General features: G+C 33.7%; 1 protein-coding gene across 3 annotated transcripts in view; it reads left to right on the forward strand.

The window, feature by feature from the left end:
* The first annotated feature begins 8448 nt into the window (after positions 1-8448).
* The window catches only part of LOC135137794 (serine/threonine-protein kinase SIK3 homolog), a 189939-nt gene continuing 179536 nt past the window's right edge, over positions 8449-18851 (forward strand). For 2 of the 3 annotated variants that reach the window (XM_064067529.1, XM_064067527.1), the window contains exon 1: positions 8449-8652. In XM_064067529.1, coding sequence (XP_063923599.1) covers positions 8527-8652 — 126 coding nt within the window. In that variant the 5' untranslated portion in view covers positions 8449-8526. The remainder of the gene's footprint in view (positions 8653-18851) is intronic. The other variant, XM_064067526.1, reaches the window with a different exon arrangement.

The raw sequence follows: 18851 nt of genomic DNA on the forward strand, positions 1-18851 counted from the left end.
TGAATGCGTTCAATTCTATTCTTATGTATCTGATATATAGGATCCCACAGTATGCACCCATATTCCAAAACTGAACGGACCAATGATGGATATAATACTAGAGAAGTACGAATATCATTAAAATCATGACAGTATCTCTTTATACACCTTAATACTTTATTAGCTTTTGAAACAATATATTCGCAATGCAGGACAAAGGATAATTTGCTGTCTAAAATGATACCAAGGTCTTTTACGGAAGAAACAACTTTTAAGGAATTATTGTCAATAGCATAACACGGAATTGATGCCAGAATTTTACGACTAAAACATATTACTTGACATTTATATTTAATTTCATTAAGTTATCCTTACACCACAATGAGAGAGAATCTAAGTCGCTTTGCAGTAAAAACATATCGTTACTATCCCTAATAGTTTGAAATATTTTTAAATCATCAGCGAACAGGCTAAAATTACATTGGAGTATATTAGATACATCATTTATATAAATAATGGAAAAGAACAAAGGCCCGAGAATTGACCCTTGTGGGACCCCAGAGGGAATAATCTGCGAAGACGAGAAGCAATTTTTGAATTTCACAATCTGGGATCGATTAACAAGGTAACTAGTAAACCATAGAAGTAGATGACCAGAGACACCATAAGCGCTAAGTTCATTTATTAATATTTTATGACTAATTTTGCCAAAGGCCCTGCTGAGGTCAGTATACACAGCGTGAACTTCAGCACTCTCAGAAAATGACTTAATAACATGCTGATTCAAAGAGATAATATTTTTAAAAGCATCAGGAATATGAGTGTATACTATCGATTCCAATATCTTACAAGGTGTTGATAGGATGGAAACAGGCCTATAATTTTCAATGGAAGACTTACTACCTGCTTTATGTATAGGTACAACATGAGTCATCTTCCATAATGACGGAAACTTACCAGATTGTAATGATAAATTGAACAACAATTGCAGCGGTAATGCTAAAGACTTACCAACAGTTCTTATAAAATTTTGGAGGAACGAAATCAGGACCAGCTCCCTTGTTAGAATCAATCATATCTAACGCACTTTTAACATCTGTCAAGTGAATGTTAATTTTATCAATATTAACCACTGAATCAAAAACAGCATTAAAATTAGGATTAATAACGTTACAATATACAGAGCCAAAGTAATTACTGAAACATTGACAAATATCAATATCATTATAAAAAATTTCACTGCCCAATCGCATTGGCAGTGGCATTTGACATTTAGATTTTGTGCGGATAAATTTCCAAAAGTTACTGGGATTTAACAACAAATCATTCTGAATATTAGAGATATGTTCACTATACGCATTCTTAATCATAACTTTACATAAACTTCTCAAATTTACAAATTTCACATAGTCTGTATTAGTACTAGTTCTTTTAAATTGCTTGTGAGCAATTTTCTTTGCCTTTATAAGATTTATAATATCACGACTAAACCACTTGGGATACGAAGAAGTTACTTTGCGTTTGACTGGTACAAATTGCTCACAAGCAGCATGCACATGTTCATAGAAAATATTTACTGCATCATCAACATCAACGATATTATCAAAAATTGAATACCAATTAATACCAGAAAAATAGCTACAAATATCAACGTAAGATGCAGAGCTAAAGTCAAAATAGTATTCAACTTTATTGCAATTCATATCAATGAAGCAGTCAAGAACAACTTCAATCAAAAGAGGTGGATGACTAGCATCAATATTACTACGGGAATTACACAATGACAGGTTACAATCATCTAAATTAGTGAAACATAAATCTAGTACATTACCAGCTATATTCTTAAAACAATTCAACTGATGTAAACCACATGCAGAGAAAGAATCGCAAATGTGACATTCACATACCCCTGCGGATGAAAAAGGAAGATAACCATTAAACTCATCATCAGGATGCCACACGATGTTGGGTAAATTATAGTCACCAACCAGGAAAATATAAGAACTGATATTTTTTTCACATATATCATTTACTGTTTCAGTATGCATTACGTATTTACCAATTCCAGAATCAGGAGGTAGGCAAACTGTTCCTATAATAATGTCAACTGAACCAACAGTTATTTTTACAAATAACTGCTCAACAGTATTTACATTTAATAATATCTCACTAGATAAAAATGCCTTCAAAACAGCTATGAGAACCCCACCTCCGCGCATTTTACTACTGTTGAACATGTTACGATCACACCTGTACACAACGTATCTGTTGTCAAATAACTCACTACTGTTAACTTCAGGATAAAGCCATGTCTCAGTCAAGACAATTACACTAAATTCTTCAGAGAGACACTCACAATAAAAATCACTTATTTTAGTGTTCAAACCCCTGACATTTTGATAGTATACTCTAAAATTGCTTTTGTGCAAGGAGTTACCTATGACATTACTGGATTGACTGACGTTACACAACACTGGACTTTCCAATGGAGAGTAATTTTTACCTGTATTATAGGGTCTAAGAAAGCGGTAAGGGAGTATTCAAGTGGTGGGCGCAATTTCCGTTAAAAATAAGGGGGGCTTAATAAGTTCTAAGAGCAAATAATTTTTCCTACATCCTGGTTTTTAAATACCTCCCGTTTTAACTAAATAAACTAAAATGCTTACAAAATACTATTAAATTAGCTAATGCCAAAAAAATCGTTGGCATCTTTATAAATATGTATTTTTTTTTATTGCAAATGTCATACTGCAAAACGTATGATCGACCTAAAATCGCTTCAAAAACGTGTTTCTAAATCGAAATTTAACTATAAGAGTTAACCATCTAGAGCCTAAATAGTGCAGCTATTAGTTTTTGAAAAATTAGAACGTTTAGTGCCGTTTGTAAGATTATACTTTTTACTTGTCGTTTTTTGGTTGATCGATAAAATTTATTTTGGTACGTTCGTTTCCACGAAGGTGCCGTACGAGGTAGTGCGACCTGTGGTGCCACTGCCTTCAGTATGGTAGGTTCGTTGCGAGAATGAGCATTACACACTAGGAATTTACAGAAATTTCTGTCCAAAAACACCATTGGAAGCAAGGTACGTCAGAAGGCCTCGTCGTCATTTTTTCTAATCATTAATAATATTATTCGTTACTCATTTAACATTATATTGATTTAACATGCCACTCTGTCTTGATTGTCACACTACTTGCAGTAGAAATGATGCCAGCGTAATTAGTTGTGATGCTTGAAAGGATTTTTACATGCTGCTTGCGCTGATATGACTGAAAAATACATCAAAACAATTCGAATGGTGCGGTCAAAGCTGGTGAATGTGTTATGTAAGGTTTGCGATAGTGATATGACCAAATATCAAGACATTAAGAGCCTGGTTTCCAAACTTCAGTTCGAATACACAAACGCCTTAAGAAAAACCGAATAAAGACTTCGAAACACAATTATCCGAAATAAAAACATCTCAACTCCAAAGCCAGATCTTAATTCATCTAACCCACTGATGCTCTAGGAAATAGTCAACGAAGTCAATGAAAGACAGAAGCGCAAACAGAACCTAATCATCTTCGGTGTACCAGAGCAACCCTCTACTCTTACGGCTACACAAAGATCTGATAATGATTCTATTGTTGATAATATCCTTAAGTCTGCGTACCCTGATTTTTCTCCGTCTAATAATTTGGTAGTACATCGTCTAGGACGTTCAGATCCTTCAAACACTAGAGCAAGGCCTATCAAGGTTCGTCTAAATGATGAGTCCGATGTTTACAAATTCTCCGCAATGCTAATCTCTTAAGAATAATAACGATTACAAGAACATCTCCCTGGCTACTGGTCGTACACCTAAGCAAATCGCATTTTATAACAAAGTGAAACAAGAGCTCAACGATCCTGCAGCCAATGGTGAACAAAACTTAAAAAGTCGCTATGTCAACGGTATTCCCACTATTTTAAACTAATTAATTCACCCAATAATAACTCTGTACTTCACTACTTACATCAAAATGTTTAAGATCTAAGGTTACTCAATTTTGTAATAGTGTTTGTGAAAGGGAAGACTATGATGTTATAGCACTTACGGAAACCTGGCTTATTAAGGATATCAGTGATAGTGAAATTTTTCCAGCTGAATTTATTGTGTTTAGACAAGATCGTGATATCCATTCATTGGGAGTAACTAGAGGCGGTGGAGTACTCATAAGTGTAAGAAATAAATATAAGGCAATCTCACTGGATCTTTCTTTTATTCAAAATGCATTGCCTAGTACTGACATAGTCGGAATTAAACTACACCTTGGACATCATTACTTTGTCGTTCTTAACATATATATCCCACTAAAAACGTCATCGCAGGACTTTGAAGCTTTTTTTGATCTTCTAAGCACAATCGAAGCTCTCTGTAATAATAAAGTACTGATATTGGGTGATTTCAATGCAAGTGACTTTCAAACACAATAAACAGAACAGTAAACGTTATAAAAAATTTCAGTGAATTTTACGGTCTCTAACAATTTAACGAAGTTCGGAATGCACATAATAACATTCTCGATTTGGTTTTCTCTAATACTGATTGCCAGGTAGAGCCATCCGATTCAGCCCTTGTTAAGGAAGATCCCCACCATCCATGCTTATGGACAAAACTTTATATACTTACCTATCGCATTGCCAAACCAGTTTCCAATGAACAAAAATCCCGAGTCATACAACTTTTCGCTTATATCAAACGATCTGCAACACTAATTGGGACTTTTTACATCCTAACTTAAGTGTAGATCAAGCCTGTTCACAATTTTACGACAAACTAACTCAAATCTTTGACGAATCACTGCCAAAAACGAAACTCATTAAATCAAACCGTAAATTCCCTGCCTGGTTCAACAGTGATATTATAGTAAATTTGCGAATTAAGGCTAAAATGCATAGATTATGTAGGAGTAGGACACACAAAACTACCTATAATACAATTTATATAAATCGCATCGTTCTCACTGTAACGCGTTAATCTCCAATTCTTACAAAGAATACATTAGCAGTATAGAAAAGAACATCTCCAAAGACCCTAAATCTTTCTGGGGTTTCGTTCAAAAAAAGAAGAATTGCAATCGTATACCTGGCATCATGCGCATCGAAGATAAAACATTATCTTCTCCAGCTGACATCGTGGAAGCCTTTGGTAAATATTTTAGCAGTGTCTACATAAAATCTGATCCGTAGAGTGCTATCGAAGCTTCCAATCAAATCCCTCAACTCTTTGTGTCTGTAACAGCCATCTCTCAAACTGAAGTTTTGTCAGCTTTAAAAAAGTGTAAAGATTTTTTCACGGCTGGACCGGATGGGATACCTAGTTTTCTATTAAAGGACTGTGCGTCCGTATTTGCCATACCATTATGCAAATTATTTAACAACATTCTTCGACAATGCGAAATGCCCGAGAAATGGAAGCAGTCCATTGTGTGTCTGACATTTAAAAAAGGCGATGTCTCTTAACATCAAAGATTACAGACCAATTAGTCACTTTATGCGTCTGTTAAATGTTTCATTTCCCAACACCAGCATGGATTTGTTGAGAAACGATCTAAAATTACCAATTTAGCTACATTTTCTCAATATGTTGCTGAAGCCATCGAAGATCAGGACCAAGTCGACACCATTTACACTGATTTCAGTAAGGCGTTTGACAAAATCGACCATTACATCCTTTTGAAGAAGTTACATGATTTTGGTTTTTCCGACTCGTTATGTCGCCTATTTTCATCCTACCTTATCGAGCGTAAACTGTTTGTGAAATATCAAAACTTCTCATCTCAGGCCTTCTCACCGACATCCTCAAGGTTCGAACCTAGGTCCCCTTCTTTTTCTACTCTTCGTCAACGATCTTTCTGATCGCATCACTAGTGAAAAGAATTTATTATTTTGCTGACGATCCGAAGTTATTCCAGCACATTGTTCGTCCACAAGACTGCGTAAAACTACAACACAACATCGATATAGTAGTCCAATGGTGCCATGAAAATAGGCTGACTCTTAATGAAGATAAATGCTCAGTGGTCTCATATACGAAGAAACTAATACCCGTCACGTTTTCATACCATATCCTAGGTAGCCGTTTAGAACGCAAAGATAATATTAGGGACTTAGGTATAATTTTTGACTCCAAATTTAGTTTTAATAATCACATTATTGATGTCATCGAAAAAGCGTACAAGATGTTTGGATTTATATATAGAAATTGTCGAAACTTCACGAATATAACAACATTAACGCAACTTTTTTATGCACTCGTTAGATCCCCTCTTGAATACGGGGCAATTATATGGTATCCCATGTTTAATCGATATATTAACAGACTCCAAGCAGTTCAACGAAAATTTCTGAAATTTTTATGTTTTCGCATAGAAGGTGTGTACCCCTCAAGAGGATATGACCATACATTGTTGACTAGATTCAACTTTAAATATTTTAGTCATAACATTCTCGTTCAAATTACTATCTAACAATATAGATTGTCCATTTCTTTTATCCAAACTTGCTTATGTAGTTCTACGTAATAGATCTCGTCAACAAGTAACTTTCTATTCACCCTATTGCAGAACTAATATCATGCGTACGTTTCCAATTGTGCTTATGACTGAGCTATTTAATTCTATCTGCATTAATTGTGACATACATGCTGACTCGTTACTTAATATTGTGAAATATTTATCTAATATTTTAACATAGTCATAATTATACATTTTTTTTAGTTATTTAAATCTACAAACTAAATTATTGTCCAATTTTCCATTTAAAAGCATTTTTGTTTATTAATTTGTACGTACCTTTTCTAAATTTTGTACATTGTATGACATACTTATGTTTTTTATATTATTCCCTGTTATTGGGTGAATTACCGGTTGGGAATAAAGTTTATTAATATTATAATTGTGCTTTTTTTTCAAACTACGAGTTTTAATTTTTTCAAATCTATTTTCTCTATAGTATTTTTTTGTTTTTAGATATGTTTAATTCGTTCATTGAAAAGTTCACACAACCGTGCATAGTTGTTATTTTTTTTTTTTTTAAATATGTACTGAAATAAATTACGTATTTTCGAAATAGTCACTGAACATTTACTTATGCCGTAAGGACGAAAAATGCCTATTATATTAGTCTGAAGTTTGAACAAGCAAGCGAGACTATAATAGACAGTTTTTTGCCGAGGTGCATATTACATTTTTCCATTGACCTTCGCGATTCCAACAAATTAAAAATCAATATATACTCTTTTAAGTGTAACAACTCTTTATTTTAATAATTATAATACTCAAAGTGAGAACTAAAATAATCCAAACAGCTACACCGCACCAGAGCGTTAATTAAATGTTAAGTGTTACAAAAAGTGGCATTTTTCGTCCGTAAATAAGTACCTACGTAAAATGTCATTCACTTCAACGGATTCACTTACCCATGTATAATATTTGGAGAAATACGTAGTTTATTATAAAAAAGCAACTTATTTTTTTCGAAGCCATTTTTAATCGTCATTTTTACTGTACATGATATTTTCCTCTTTGGAAAAAATGCGTCAAAAATTTAATAGACTTCAGCTAAAAATACTTTTTTGTAGTCTTTAATAATTGGCGTAATCATGTATGTATATTTAATATTTTCCAAATAATTACTCATGCTTTTTTTTAGTAAGTTTTCTAAAAATCCTAAGTTGTATGTGCCGTTTTATAAATTTTCAAATCTTTTTCTTGGTTGTATATTGTCTATCAAAAATGGCAATTTTTGACATACATACTATGATAAGAATAACATAATTTTTTATTATTTTGTAAAACATGATGCTATATATAAAATTGGGGTGACTAATTTAATTTAGAATAAATAACTTATATATAATAATCATTTTAACATCATTTTGAAGGTATGTACCAAATTGAAAAGTAAAAAATCAAGCAGAAAATTACTTTTTCCGGTGTTTTCCCTGAGAACAAAAAAAACAGAAATTGATGAAATGAACCAGAATTTTAAAAACAGGATTATATAGTTTATTGTATGCTGTTTTCAATTTTTGAAATCACAATTTAAATATCTACGCCACTGTCTCTCGGAAACAACTGAGTGTTAATTAAACGTCTCGATTTAGCACATGTATTTCTGTTATATGAAAATTTCAACATTTCCATATTTTCCGATAACAGAAAATAGACCAGTCGTCATCAAACATAAATATTCAATAATAAAAAAAATCTATGCAACCCAACGTGCACCTCTGCAATATACGTTGCCACTATCTAAACAATTTCCTAATTATTCTTTCGCCTTCGTACAGTGTGAGCCCAAGAACTAAACAATGTAATAGTCCAAGATAACCAGTACTTCTCGTCCATAAATTTCCATAGCATCGATCTTATCACTGTAAATTTCTTCGCGTAATGTACTCGTGACGTCACGTGACGTAAAAGTCCGAGCGAGATCTACATGTGAATCAACGTACTAAAATCTAGTAGCCTGTAGAATATTATTTGGTGACGACCTGACAACAAAATCCAGTGAAAAATGTCCGCGAAATCGTCAAACGTTGAAAAATTAGTGCGTGTCGGTTACTACGAACTCGAAAAAACCATCGGTAAAGGCAATTTTGCCGTGGTCAAACTGGCCACACACATTGTCACCAGGACCAAGGTAAATATTCGCGATCAGCACGGCAAACGTCATTAAATCTATTCATTTGTTTCATCCTCCAATTGCCTCTTTTGTTGCCGGACTCGGCCTACTGCGATGCTTTTCGCGAGCCCCCCCATAACCCCCCGACTCCCCCACGCGCGTACAGGTTAGGTTCTCGCTCCGCAGCCCCCTAATTAAAACAACGTGACAGCGTGTTTATTAACGCGGACGTCAGATTACATTTTCGAGCTGTTAATTCGCAGTGTAAATATTTGGAGGTTATGTCGTTCGTGTTGTCTTATCGAATTTCAAGGACGGATTGATTTTTACAACTCGCCGATTGTTTTCGTGGAGTTTGTTGACCCCTGCATGCACCCCCATGGAAGAAAAATTGACAATCGGGGGCATTGACACCAATTTTGACAATGACAATAGCCGGTGTCAAACCGAGACGTCACAAAGCTCTGGACGTTTATCAAATTTATTTTGGTCGGGGTGGGTTTCGAGAATGAGGTTATCTGATTTTGGATTGTGTGCAAAAACTATTTTTTACGACCAGCTCGAGCTCGAAATGGGGGCAGAAGGGGATAATGATCGGTTGTTGGAGTGATCTGATTAGGTTTTTCGGTTGTGAGTTGTGATTGATTCATTTGCGATTGTCAGTGCTGTGTGTTTTGGTTTTGATCGAGCGGACAGTGGCGGAACATACAGCGAGGACGTAGGAAATCATGTCGAAGAAATATGAAGTTTGATCAATGAATTATCACAAGAAAATCCAGTGGCTTGTGTGTTAAAAGTGTTTTTTTATGTTTTCGTGGTAACTGTGTCAAAAATAGTGCAAGCAGAGTTATTCTAAATATGACATTCAAAATAATACTGTGCCTAGTGAAGATTGTGTAGTTACTATATCAAAATTGTAGCATTTGTGTACAATAAATTGTCATTCTTTTTACAAGTGTGACATATTTACCTCGCAAACGTAAAGTAAGGATGTTTTGTAAAAAGGTCCATCCAGTGAATAATTACCTTTAAGTTTTCTAGACATTGCATGACTTCTCGAGTATGAAAAAATAAGTCTCCCGGCTCCATATGTCTATCATCTGTGTCGATTTTAATTAGGGAGATAATCTCCGAAAGTACTAAAGCGCTAACCAAAATTGGTGTAATCATCGCCACTAACAATTTGATAACATCACTTTCAAATTTTGCATGGTAAATGCTACTTAAAATTTATAAAATAACACTCCTGTACTTATGGCTTATGAAACGACCTTGATTTTGTATCCTAATTTTTTTTCCCTACGCTCTGACTGGTATTATCAGTATATATTTTTAAAACACTGAGTTGGTTTGGTTGTACTTCAAGGGTGAGGGTAGTTGAGTGGCATATAATTAGTTTGAAAATATACTGTTATATACTATTTTGTGTGATGTTACATGCTTGTCATATGGCTACACGAAAAGTGAAATTATTTTTATTAAAAAAAAAAAATGTAGGCCACAAGAAAATCCTTTTTCGTTAAAAAAACTATTTAATTGTTTCTAGTTTACTGGATTCGTTTTGATATTTGAATTACAAAGATTATATGGTAGAAGCTCTGCTGTAAACGGGTTTGTTTGTGTGCATTGTTTGTAGTGGTTTAACGGTGTTAAATAAAAGAAAACACAAATCGTGTCAGTGGAACTATTATTTCAGTTTTTGAGAAACAATGTTATTGGTAAAGCGATGCATGTAAAAGAAAAGTTGTGAGCTTTGTCGGATATTTGGTTTTACGAAAACTATCGGGTGTTTATTTGAAAAAGTCATCAAGTTTTTTTTCCAAAGCATAAGCTTAGGAAGTGTTATAATAAGGTCCATCGGCGACTAGCTACTTTCATGTTTTTCGACATTTCATCACACCTAGAGTACGAAAAAAAATTGTATCCCGTTTCCGTCTGTATGTTGTCTGTGTCAATTTTTGTTAGATAGATAATCTCCGAAACTACTCGACTAATTGTTGTCAAATTCCATATGTGTTTTAGGAACATCGTATAGATACACAACATTCATAATTTTATTAATTGTTGTTTTCACTACATACATTTTAACTTTAGTGACGTTTAACTGCTATGGTAATAATTATTGTAACATCAATTACTTTTACGCACTCTTAGCAAAAAGTAAACTGCCGATATGGAGTCTAGTTAGTTCAACCACGTTCGACGTAAATTATTATTTGAGTTAGAAACAGTTTTTTCTTGTATAAACATGCATTTATACAAGTTATTTGTACGATGTAAACCTGCAGTTATTGCTAACTGAATTTTTTTCAGTGAAGGAAGTTAGGATGGAGAATGTTACTAAAATCACTTTAAATGCATACTACTAAAATTTTATGACAATTTTATTCGCCGTGAACCAAGCTTAAGTGCAAAATACTTATTCCTTTACAAGAAATTAAATAATGTTTTTGAGTATTGTGTTGTTTAAAGCATACTATGTACATTAAGAAAAAAAAAAAGGCAAAATACAAATATGTAGTATTATTTGAGATATTCTTTTAAATTTCAGATTTCTGCACGTTATGCCTGAAAGTACACTTAACATTTCGTGTAAAAATGTCTACGATTTTGAACACTTCAGTGTAGCTGTTGTGACTGCGTAGGTGCGTGAAGAATTAAATTGAGATATAAATACACAAATGATCCAGCCGTTTTCTTCATGTTTCCATATTATACATTCGCTTAATGTGCATAATATTGCATTCTAGTTGTCAAATTATAATCGCTAAGAGATATCTCTTGTGTTGTAAAATATAATTTTGTATACATTATTTTGTCAAAATGATGTGTGTCTCCTGCCGTGTGCTCCTACGTATACATCAGATGACGTAACAAACCGACCAACCTGTTACTAGTTCGAATTAATACGTGTACTTTGTTTGTTCACCCGTACTCAAATTTTGATATGGTCATTTCAAACTAATAAACTCATTAGATTAATTTTTGGACATTTCGTACTTTTCATTTTAGTATGATATTCTTAAGTAATGTGGGTGTTCTGAATTTCAGCAATTAATCTTCATAAAAAAGTTAAAAGACTCTGAACTTTAAATAAAACACTCAACATTTTTTTACTAATGTTAGCAATAAAAACGTGGATAATGTAGTAGTACAAAGCGCCAAAATGGTTGTAAGTCTCCCAAATAAGACTTGTTTCGACGAACTTCAAATGATAAACAAACCAATTTCAGCTCACTACGAAATTCGCCAATTATGTGTATATTATATTGAGTTTTTTGCTCCTAACCCAGCATATTCATATTTTAGGATTCATGCCTAGAACGAACAACATAAACAAGCAGTTAATTTTCTAATTGACAAACCCACAAACTTACTTTTTTTGCAGGACGTGTTTTAAAAGGGACAAAAACAAGTAAATAATAACATCTGAAACAGATATTAAATGAACAACAAAAATAATACAAATTCCATTGTTATAAACACAGAGTATTTAATTCGGTTAGTACCTACATGAAAATATTATATTTACATACTTAAGTCACTAAAAAGTGCGACTGAATTAGAAGTCATTCATAGGATATAGTTTTTTATAATCTTATTTTTTTTTTAATAATGAGTGTTCTTGTTTATGTTCTCGTCTTTTGAGAAACACCTGTATAATGGATATTGAAATTCCCCAACATTGTTTTACATTGAATTTTTTTCTTAATGTAGTGTAAAGTGGATTGTTTTGATTCCATTGTTGTTTATCCATGACATTATTTTATATTGCGTGTTCTGTTACGGGTATTAGTCTATATAATTGTTAAAAACTGTTTTAATGTCAAGAAATATTACAAATATTGTCTCCAATGTAAAACATTTCTTGCTGACGTGAAAAAATGTTTGTTTCTATAAATATTTATACTTTTAAAAATTACGTCGTACAACACTAGGTGAAATGCACAAAGCAACCGAGTGTCATCTTTTGTCTATGAGTACAAGGTCTGATTTATTTAGAATTTATTTTATTTTTTAACGAGACTATTCGTAGATTTTGAAGCTGTTTGCATGAAAGTACAATTCTGTGTCAGTTCTGTAATAATCTTTTCCCTAATTTTTTTTTCGTGCATATTAAAATTCATATGATGGTAGGATACGTATTCCGAGTAAATAAATATAAAAGAAATGTATTCTACTTATATTAAAAAGTGACGGAAAGCATTTGCTCAAATTCATGTGCGTATAATCGTTGGATACGGTAATCTGATTATCTTAATTGTAAGAAAATGACTTTGAATATTTTGTGTCAGATCTGACCATATAATCGTAAAAGGAATTAACATTTATTTCTTGAATAATAATTGATTATGTTACAGGGGATTTTTGAGAAGTCTAGAGTAAATTAAAAACAGCAAGGAAGGAAATGACAAAAAGGTTGAACAAGTCATGATAATAGTAAACAAAATCAAACAAGCACAGGAGCACACTATTTTATAAAATTTAAATATCTTTTACTGCTCAAAATGTTGATCCGATATTCTAATGTCATCAAATTGTTGGTGGACAACACTAGACACATAGTTACACGACATTCCTAATATACATATAGAATTTGGCAACAATCGATCCGGTAGTTTCGGAGATTATCCGCCTAAGAAAGACGCCAGATGCCAGATAGATAGACAGACAGACAGACAGACGGACGGAGACAGAAGACCTATTTTTCGCACTTTTTGCTTTTGCTTACGCCCGGGAAGTAAAAATCAGAGTGTTGCGGAGAAATTTGAAGACATGAATTGTTTTACAGATCAATTAATTTTGATTAAGCAGCCGTAAACGCAAAAATAAGCCACTAAAATATCAGTAAAATGTCATTTTGAACCATATTTTTATTAAATAATGTATTTAGCATTTCTACTTCTTCAGTGTAAGCCAAAGACTAGTTACTTGTTAAATTGCTAACGCGAGAGTCTCTGGTTCAATTGAGAGCAGCTAAAAATGTTTGACGTATAAAAATTATCCAAGTTTTCAAAACCCGAGGTACGTTTAAAATGTTCGCAGTTAATTTTAGGTCGCCTGGTGTTTTATTTTCGGATAAATTTAAAGGAATCTGGTGTTTTGTTGCTGGATGATCTTGAAAATATTTTTGAGCTTTTTTTTTTAATTTGAAAAAGTCCTGAGTGCCGCAGTGTTTTGTTTTTAATCGGGAGACTCTTGGGTACTCATGGTTTATTATTTTAGCAGCCCATGGAGATTTTTTTGTCAATTATTTAAACCAATTTTGGGGGACTTTGCTGTTCTGTTCTTGGAAAATTCTGACCTGACCTGTTTGTTTTTGAGTTAATTTTAGGACCCCGTTTTTTTTCGAAAATTTAAAACCATCTTGAAGTTCTAGCTATTCCTGTTTGGAAAGAATTTAAAAGTGCTTTGGAGCCTCTAGTGTCTTTTCTTATAATAATTTAGTTCCATTTTCTAGAGGATACGTCATTTGCTAAAATCAGTCGTATCTTAACAGGTACTACCCCAGTTGCGCGCCTTCTATTTTCTTAAAGAATGTCATTTGCCAAAATCAGTCTTAACAGGTACTAAGCCCCACCCACCCGCCCTCTCTTTTCTTAGGGGGTATTTCAGTTGCCAAAATCAGTCTTATTCTAACAGGTACTAGCCCCGCCCACCCACCCTCTCTTTTCTTGGGGGATATGTCATTTGCCAAAATTAGTCTTATTCTATCTAGTAGCTGCCAAGATAAAACTGATTTTGGCAAATGACATACGTTCTAAGAAAGGAGAGGGTGGGTGGGCGGGGCTAGTACCTGCTGAGATAAAACTAATTTTGGCAAATGACATACTTGTTAAAACTGATCCTAAATCAGTCCTATCTTAGCAGCTACTAGCCCAGCCCACCCGCCGGCTCTTCTTTTTTCAAATTTTATAATTTTCCGAAAAAGCTGTATTTAAGGAGCAAGGAAAGTTCTGTCGAAATAACCTTGGACCAATTTTTTTTTGAGAAACTGTATTTGTTCGAATGTACGTCAGGGGCGAGGGAAGTTTTGTCTAAAAAACTTGAAAACAACAGTATTGTGTTGCCACAATTTGATGAAAATTAGACAAACCGTTTTATTTAATTGATCAAAAAAAGTTATTAATTTTTTTTTCATACCCGCTAGCTGAGAATTAAAAAAATATTACCGAAACACAAACACAACAAATTTTTGAGAATGCATCGGAATGGTAAATAAATTTTAATGCTTATGCAGGAGTGTTAATCACTCTTGAGGAAAATTTTGTTGTGGCGAGTGGTTGAATATTCATATTCAAACGAGATTTATTTAACAGCATTTTGATGTGAGTTCATGTAAGGCTGAATAGACGCGTTTCAAATATAAATATACAAATATGAGCACGATTTTTGTTTGTTTTTTGGCGGAAGAAGTTAGTTTTGCCTTTCTCCATCAATCTCTTCGGCAGACCGAATAGGTTTCGATTATTAATTTATCTTCTTCTAGAGTTCACATTTTTCCATATCGTTTGTGATTTAAAGAAATGAACGTTAAAATTTGATTCAAAATTTTACATTTAATTAACAAATTAACTTAGCAACACTTGATGTAAAAAGTAACACCCTGTACTTGACTTACAGATAAGTATGTACAATACATCTTTGTAAGGATTCTGTGATAACCTTAAAGTACAATTTCAGAGTAATCAGTTCGGTAGTTTTAAAGATTCTGTGTTTAACAATCGCCAAGATCAGATGAACCGAAGCGAGTAACTATATTTTCACTGGTTATTACTCAGGAAGTGAAAGAAAAAATTTCTTTGAAAGTATTTTTCTAAGTCTAAATTTTGAGACTTTTGTAACACACCAACTCTAAAAGAAACACACCTGTCGACATTAAAAACCCCACACCTAGAAGTATAAAAGCGCACAAAATTCGATCTAAATCCAAATCCCGTTCGAGGTCTTCAAAAGAGGGAACTATTATTTTCTTAATATTCGCATGACTCTCATCTAGCCATTTCAACGCTAGTCCGTTGTCGACAATACGTAAAATGAAATAATTAATTCTGTCAAAAAAAGGGAATCCTTTTCTCATCACCAACTGATAGTTCATAGCCATTACCTAAAAACTAAAGTTACAAGAGTTTGACGTATTTAATGTAACCCACCTTCTCTTCGGCCAACAGTTCTAGTTGCTCGTAATTCTTCATAAGCATCAATCGATCATGACTCAGAATAAGTCCATAGTCAAGTTGTTGAACGAAATGCTTGAGTTGCTTGTCGACGGTTGTAAAATTGTATCTTATCAGGTTTTTCATTAAATATTTATACTTCATGTCTGACGTTAAATATCGTTCCCATGCATCATTAAGTAGTAACTTCTTGGTACTGGAAGCTAGTTGAGGTATTGTTGTGATCTTTGGTTCGTAGCTTGGCTTACTCAAAACGCCACTTAATTGACTGACGTAGATCCAGTTGAAAAAAAGAATATACAACAAGAATAATCCACAAATCAGTCGGCTAAAAGAACTGTACAAGTATACTTTTCTCAAAGTACCTTGTAGCAAAAGTCTAACTATTTGAAAGCAGCAAGTGCGCAAAGGTAGTTTTGTCATGTGTCGCCACAATATTGTCATCAGTACAACTGAAACTGATAACATTGTCCAAATTTGTTTTGAAAATACTACTAAAGTACTAGCACTACTAGTAATTTTTCGTCTAGGAGGTAGCACGAAGAAACAGTAAGATTCTACATAAAAGAAACTAATGTCTAATGGAGAGCCTACAAACCTTCGTTTGCTTCCAGCTGCTAACGCAAATGTCATATATTCATTCACAGAGTTTTCTACAAGTTCATTATTTTCCGTGTAAATGATGGTGGCGTTTAGTTTCTCACCAATAGTATCGATAACTCGAATACCATGACCAGGATCGGTTTTATTAAAGGGTGTTTTTACTGCTAGACGTATTCGGTTCCAAGGTACAACAATGGGGCAACGGTTTAAATGTGTAGGGAGTTTATTATCGAAAGGGTTTAGCTTAGATTTAACTATGTTAATGGTGGTACCACAGTGGTTCTCGGAATTATATGGATACCATGTGAGAAAAGTAGACCAGTTAGCGTAAATCACGACGTTGTAAATGTAGAAATGCAACATTTCCATTAATAGCGATTTTATATCACTCTCAGTGGTGTTATTTTGGATGATAACAAGAAATTGACCTCGGGTGTTGATACTATCTTTCAGTAGATTTACAGATGATGACAGACGATTCACGTTTGATTCAGTGATGATGTAATGCTTAAACCTTTGAAAATTGGGGATATTCTTTGGTGTTGTTATTAATTTTGGTTGAATTAAATTCAGGATAAAGGTTAATTTTGGATCCATGTTAGCTACATTGGAAGTTACAACCACTAATGTTCTTTCAAAGAAGTGTCTAGAAATGAATTCTTCTAAAGGAGTTGTTGCTGTTTGCAATAACAATAATTTCACAACAATCATCGTGGGGGTCATGTTGTTGACTTGTAACTTCGAAGAGAGACGGCAGGAAGAGGAAATTGAAGGGTTTATTTTGTTGGTTTTTATTGATTGTACGTTAATTGATTTTTTAGGAGCTTTCGTTGCTTTTACCATAAAGGGGCCATTTGTTTTGTTTATTTGGTTTGAACTTAATTGCATCCAGTTTTAATATTTAATGAATCTCGACATATTTGCCTAAACAGCTACCAAGAAGAATAAAAACATCGATTAAACACATTTTCGCACAAAATACTTCCATGTCTTCGTAAAAAAAAACAACAATTGGGTGTCAAACAAAATTGGCATAGTCGACGCCTTTTGTTTCCAAAAACAAATCAAGATGTTATCTACCTTCACTCTCTTTTCGCTTCCAACGAACTGTTAAATTGTTGTAACTTGGTTGACTCAAGACTCCGCTTAGTTGGGTGACATAAATTCAGCTTAGTGTCAGAATGTACAAAAATAATAAAGCGGACACAACTGTAGCCAAAGTACTGTTGGGCAAGATGTCTTGTAGTACAAGTGGCACGACTAGGAAAAAAACAACCCCGTAAAGATCTTTTCGTCAAGTGCTGCCATAATATATATTGTCGTCGGAAAAGTCGAAACAAATTTGATCATCCAAATTTGAATCGATCGATGTTCTATATTGCTAGTGTCATACCAAAGTTTTAAAAGCGTTCTTTATGTGGTTTCTAAGATCGTCATTAAATTGTTAGTGGGGATGAATAGAAAAATTTGGGTTAGCGTTTAAATAATACTTAGTCTTATAAAATTTCACGATAATTATTCCATTAGTATTAGAGTGATAAATTAAATCCCTGGTGGAGGATACGGAAATAGAAAACCGATATTTTCGTTTTCTGCGAATTGCTAAATGTTGAACCAACATAAATGATTTATTAATCGAAATTCTTTTACAAAAGTTCTTTCAGTGGTTAATTATTTCGTAAAAAAGTACGAAAAATATTAAAAAACATGCATTTGAAAGTAATCTAAAGCAAACGTTTTACTTCGATTTAGAGGAGTGCGACTGGTTCCAATTTTGAACAATTGAATACTTATTAGTTACAGATAAATTGTCAGTTTTACTTCCCGAGCGTAAGCTAAGGAAGTATAGTAACCGAGTCCATCGAACCAAGTGCCACATTTATGTTTTCTCGATGTTTCATGACCCCTACAGTACGAAAAAAGTAGTCTCCCGTTTCCGGCTGTCTGTCTGTTTGGTGTCTGTCTGGTGTCTGTATCCATTTTTATTAGACAAGTAATTTCCGAAACTGCTAAACCGCTTGTTGTCAAATTTTGTATGTATATTAGAAATATCATGTAGATGGTTAAATACTCCCAAAATTTGGATAATCACTCCCACCAACAATTTGATGACGTCATTTCATTGAATTGTATTTTAAAATAATTTTAATGTTATATAAAAATATACTCCTATATTTGTAGTGTATGAATCCGCTTTCAATTTTTTCGCTAAACGTTCAAATTTTCCCAAAAATAATTCCAAGGTTCAGTACGCGTATTATCAACACCGGACAGGAGTCCCCGTGGCGTAGCGGCAAGTCGAGACCTCGGAGACGGTCAGCGAATCCGTGCGACATTGCGGTAGTGGTTCGATGCCGAACTTGGCCGTTTATTTTTTTTCTTGCATTGGTAATACGCTGTGACTACTTTTCTTTTGTACTGTGACTAGTATTATCC

The sequence above is a fragment of the Zophobas morio genome, unplaced genomic scaffold (assembly GCF_036711695.1).
Source record: "Zophobas morio isolate AGI-343-1 ecotype UQ-CSIRO unplaced genomic scaffold, CSIRO_AGI_Zmor_V1 ptg000030l, whole genome shotgun sequence".
Classification (NCBI taxonomy): domain Eukaryota; kingdom Metazoa; phylum Arthropoda; class Insecta; order Coleoptera; family Tenebrionidae; genus Zophobas; species Zophobas morio.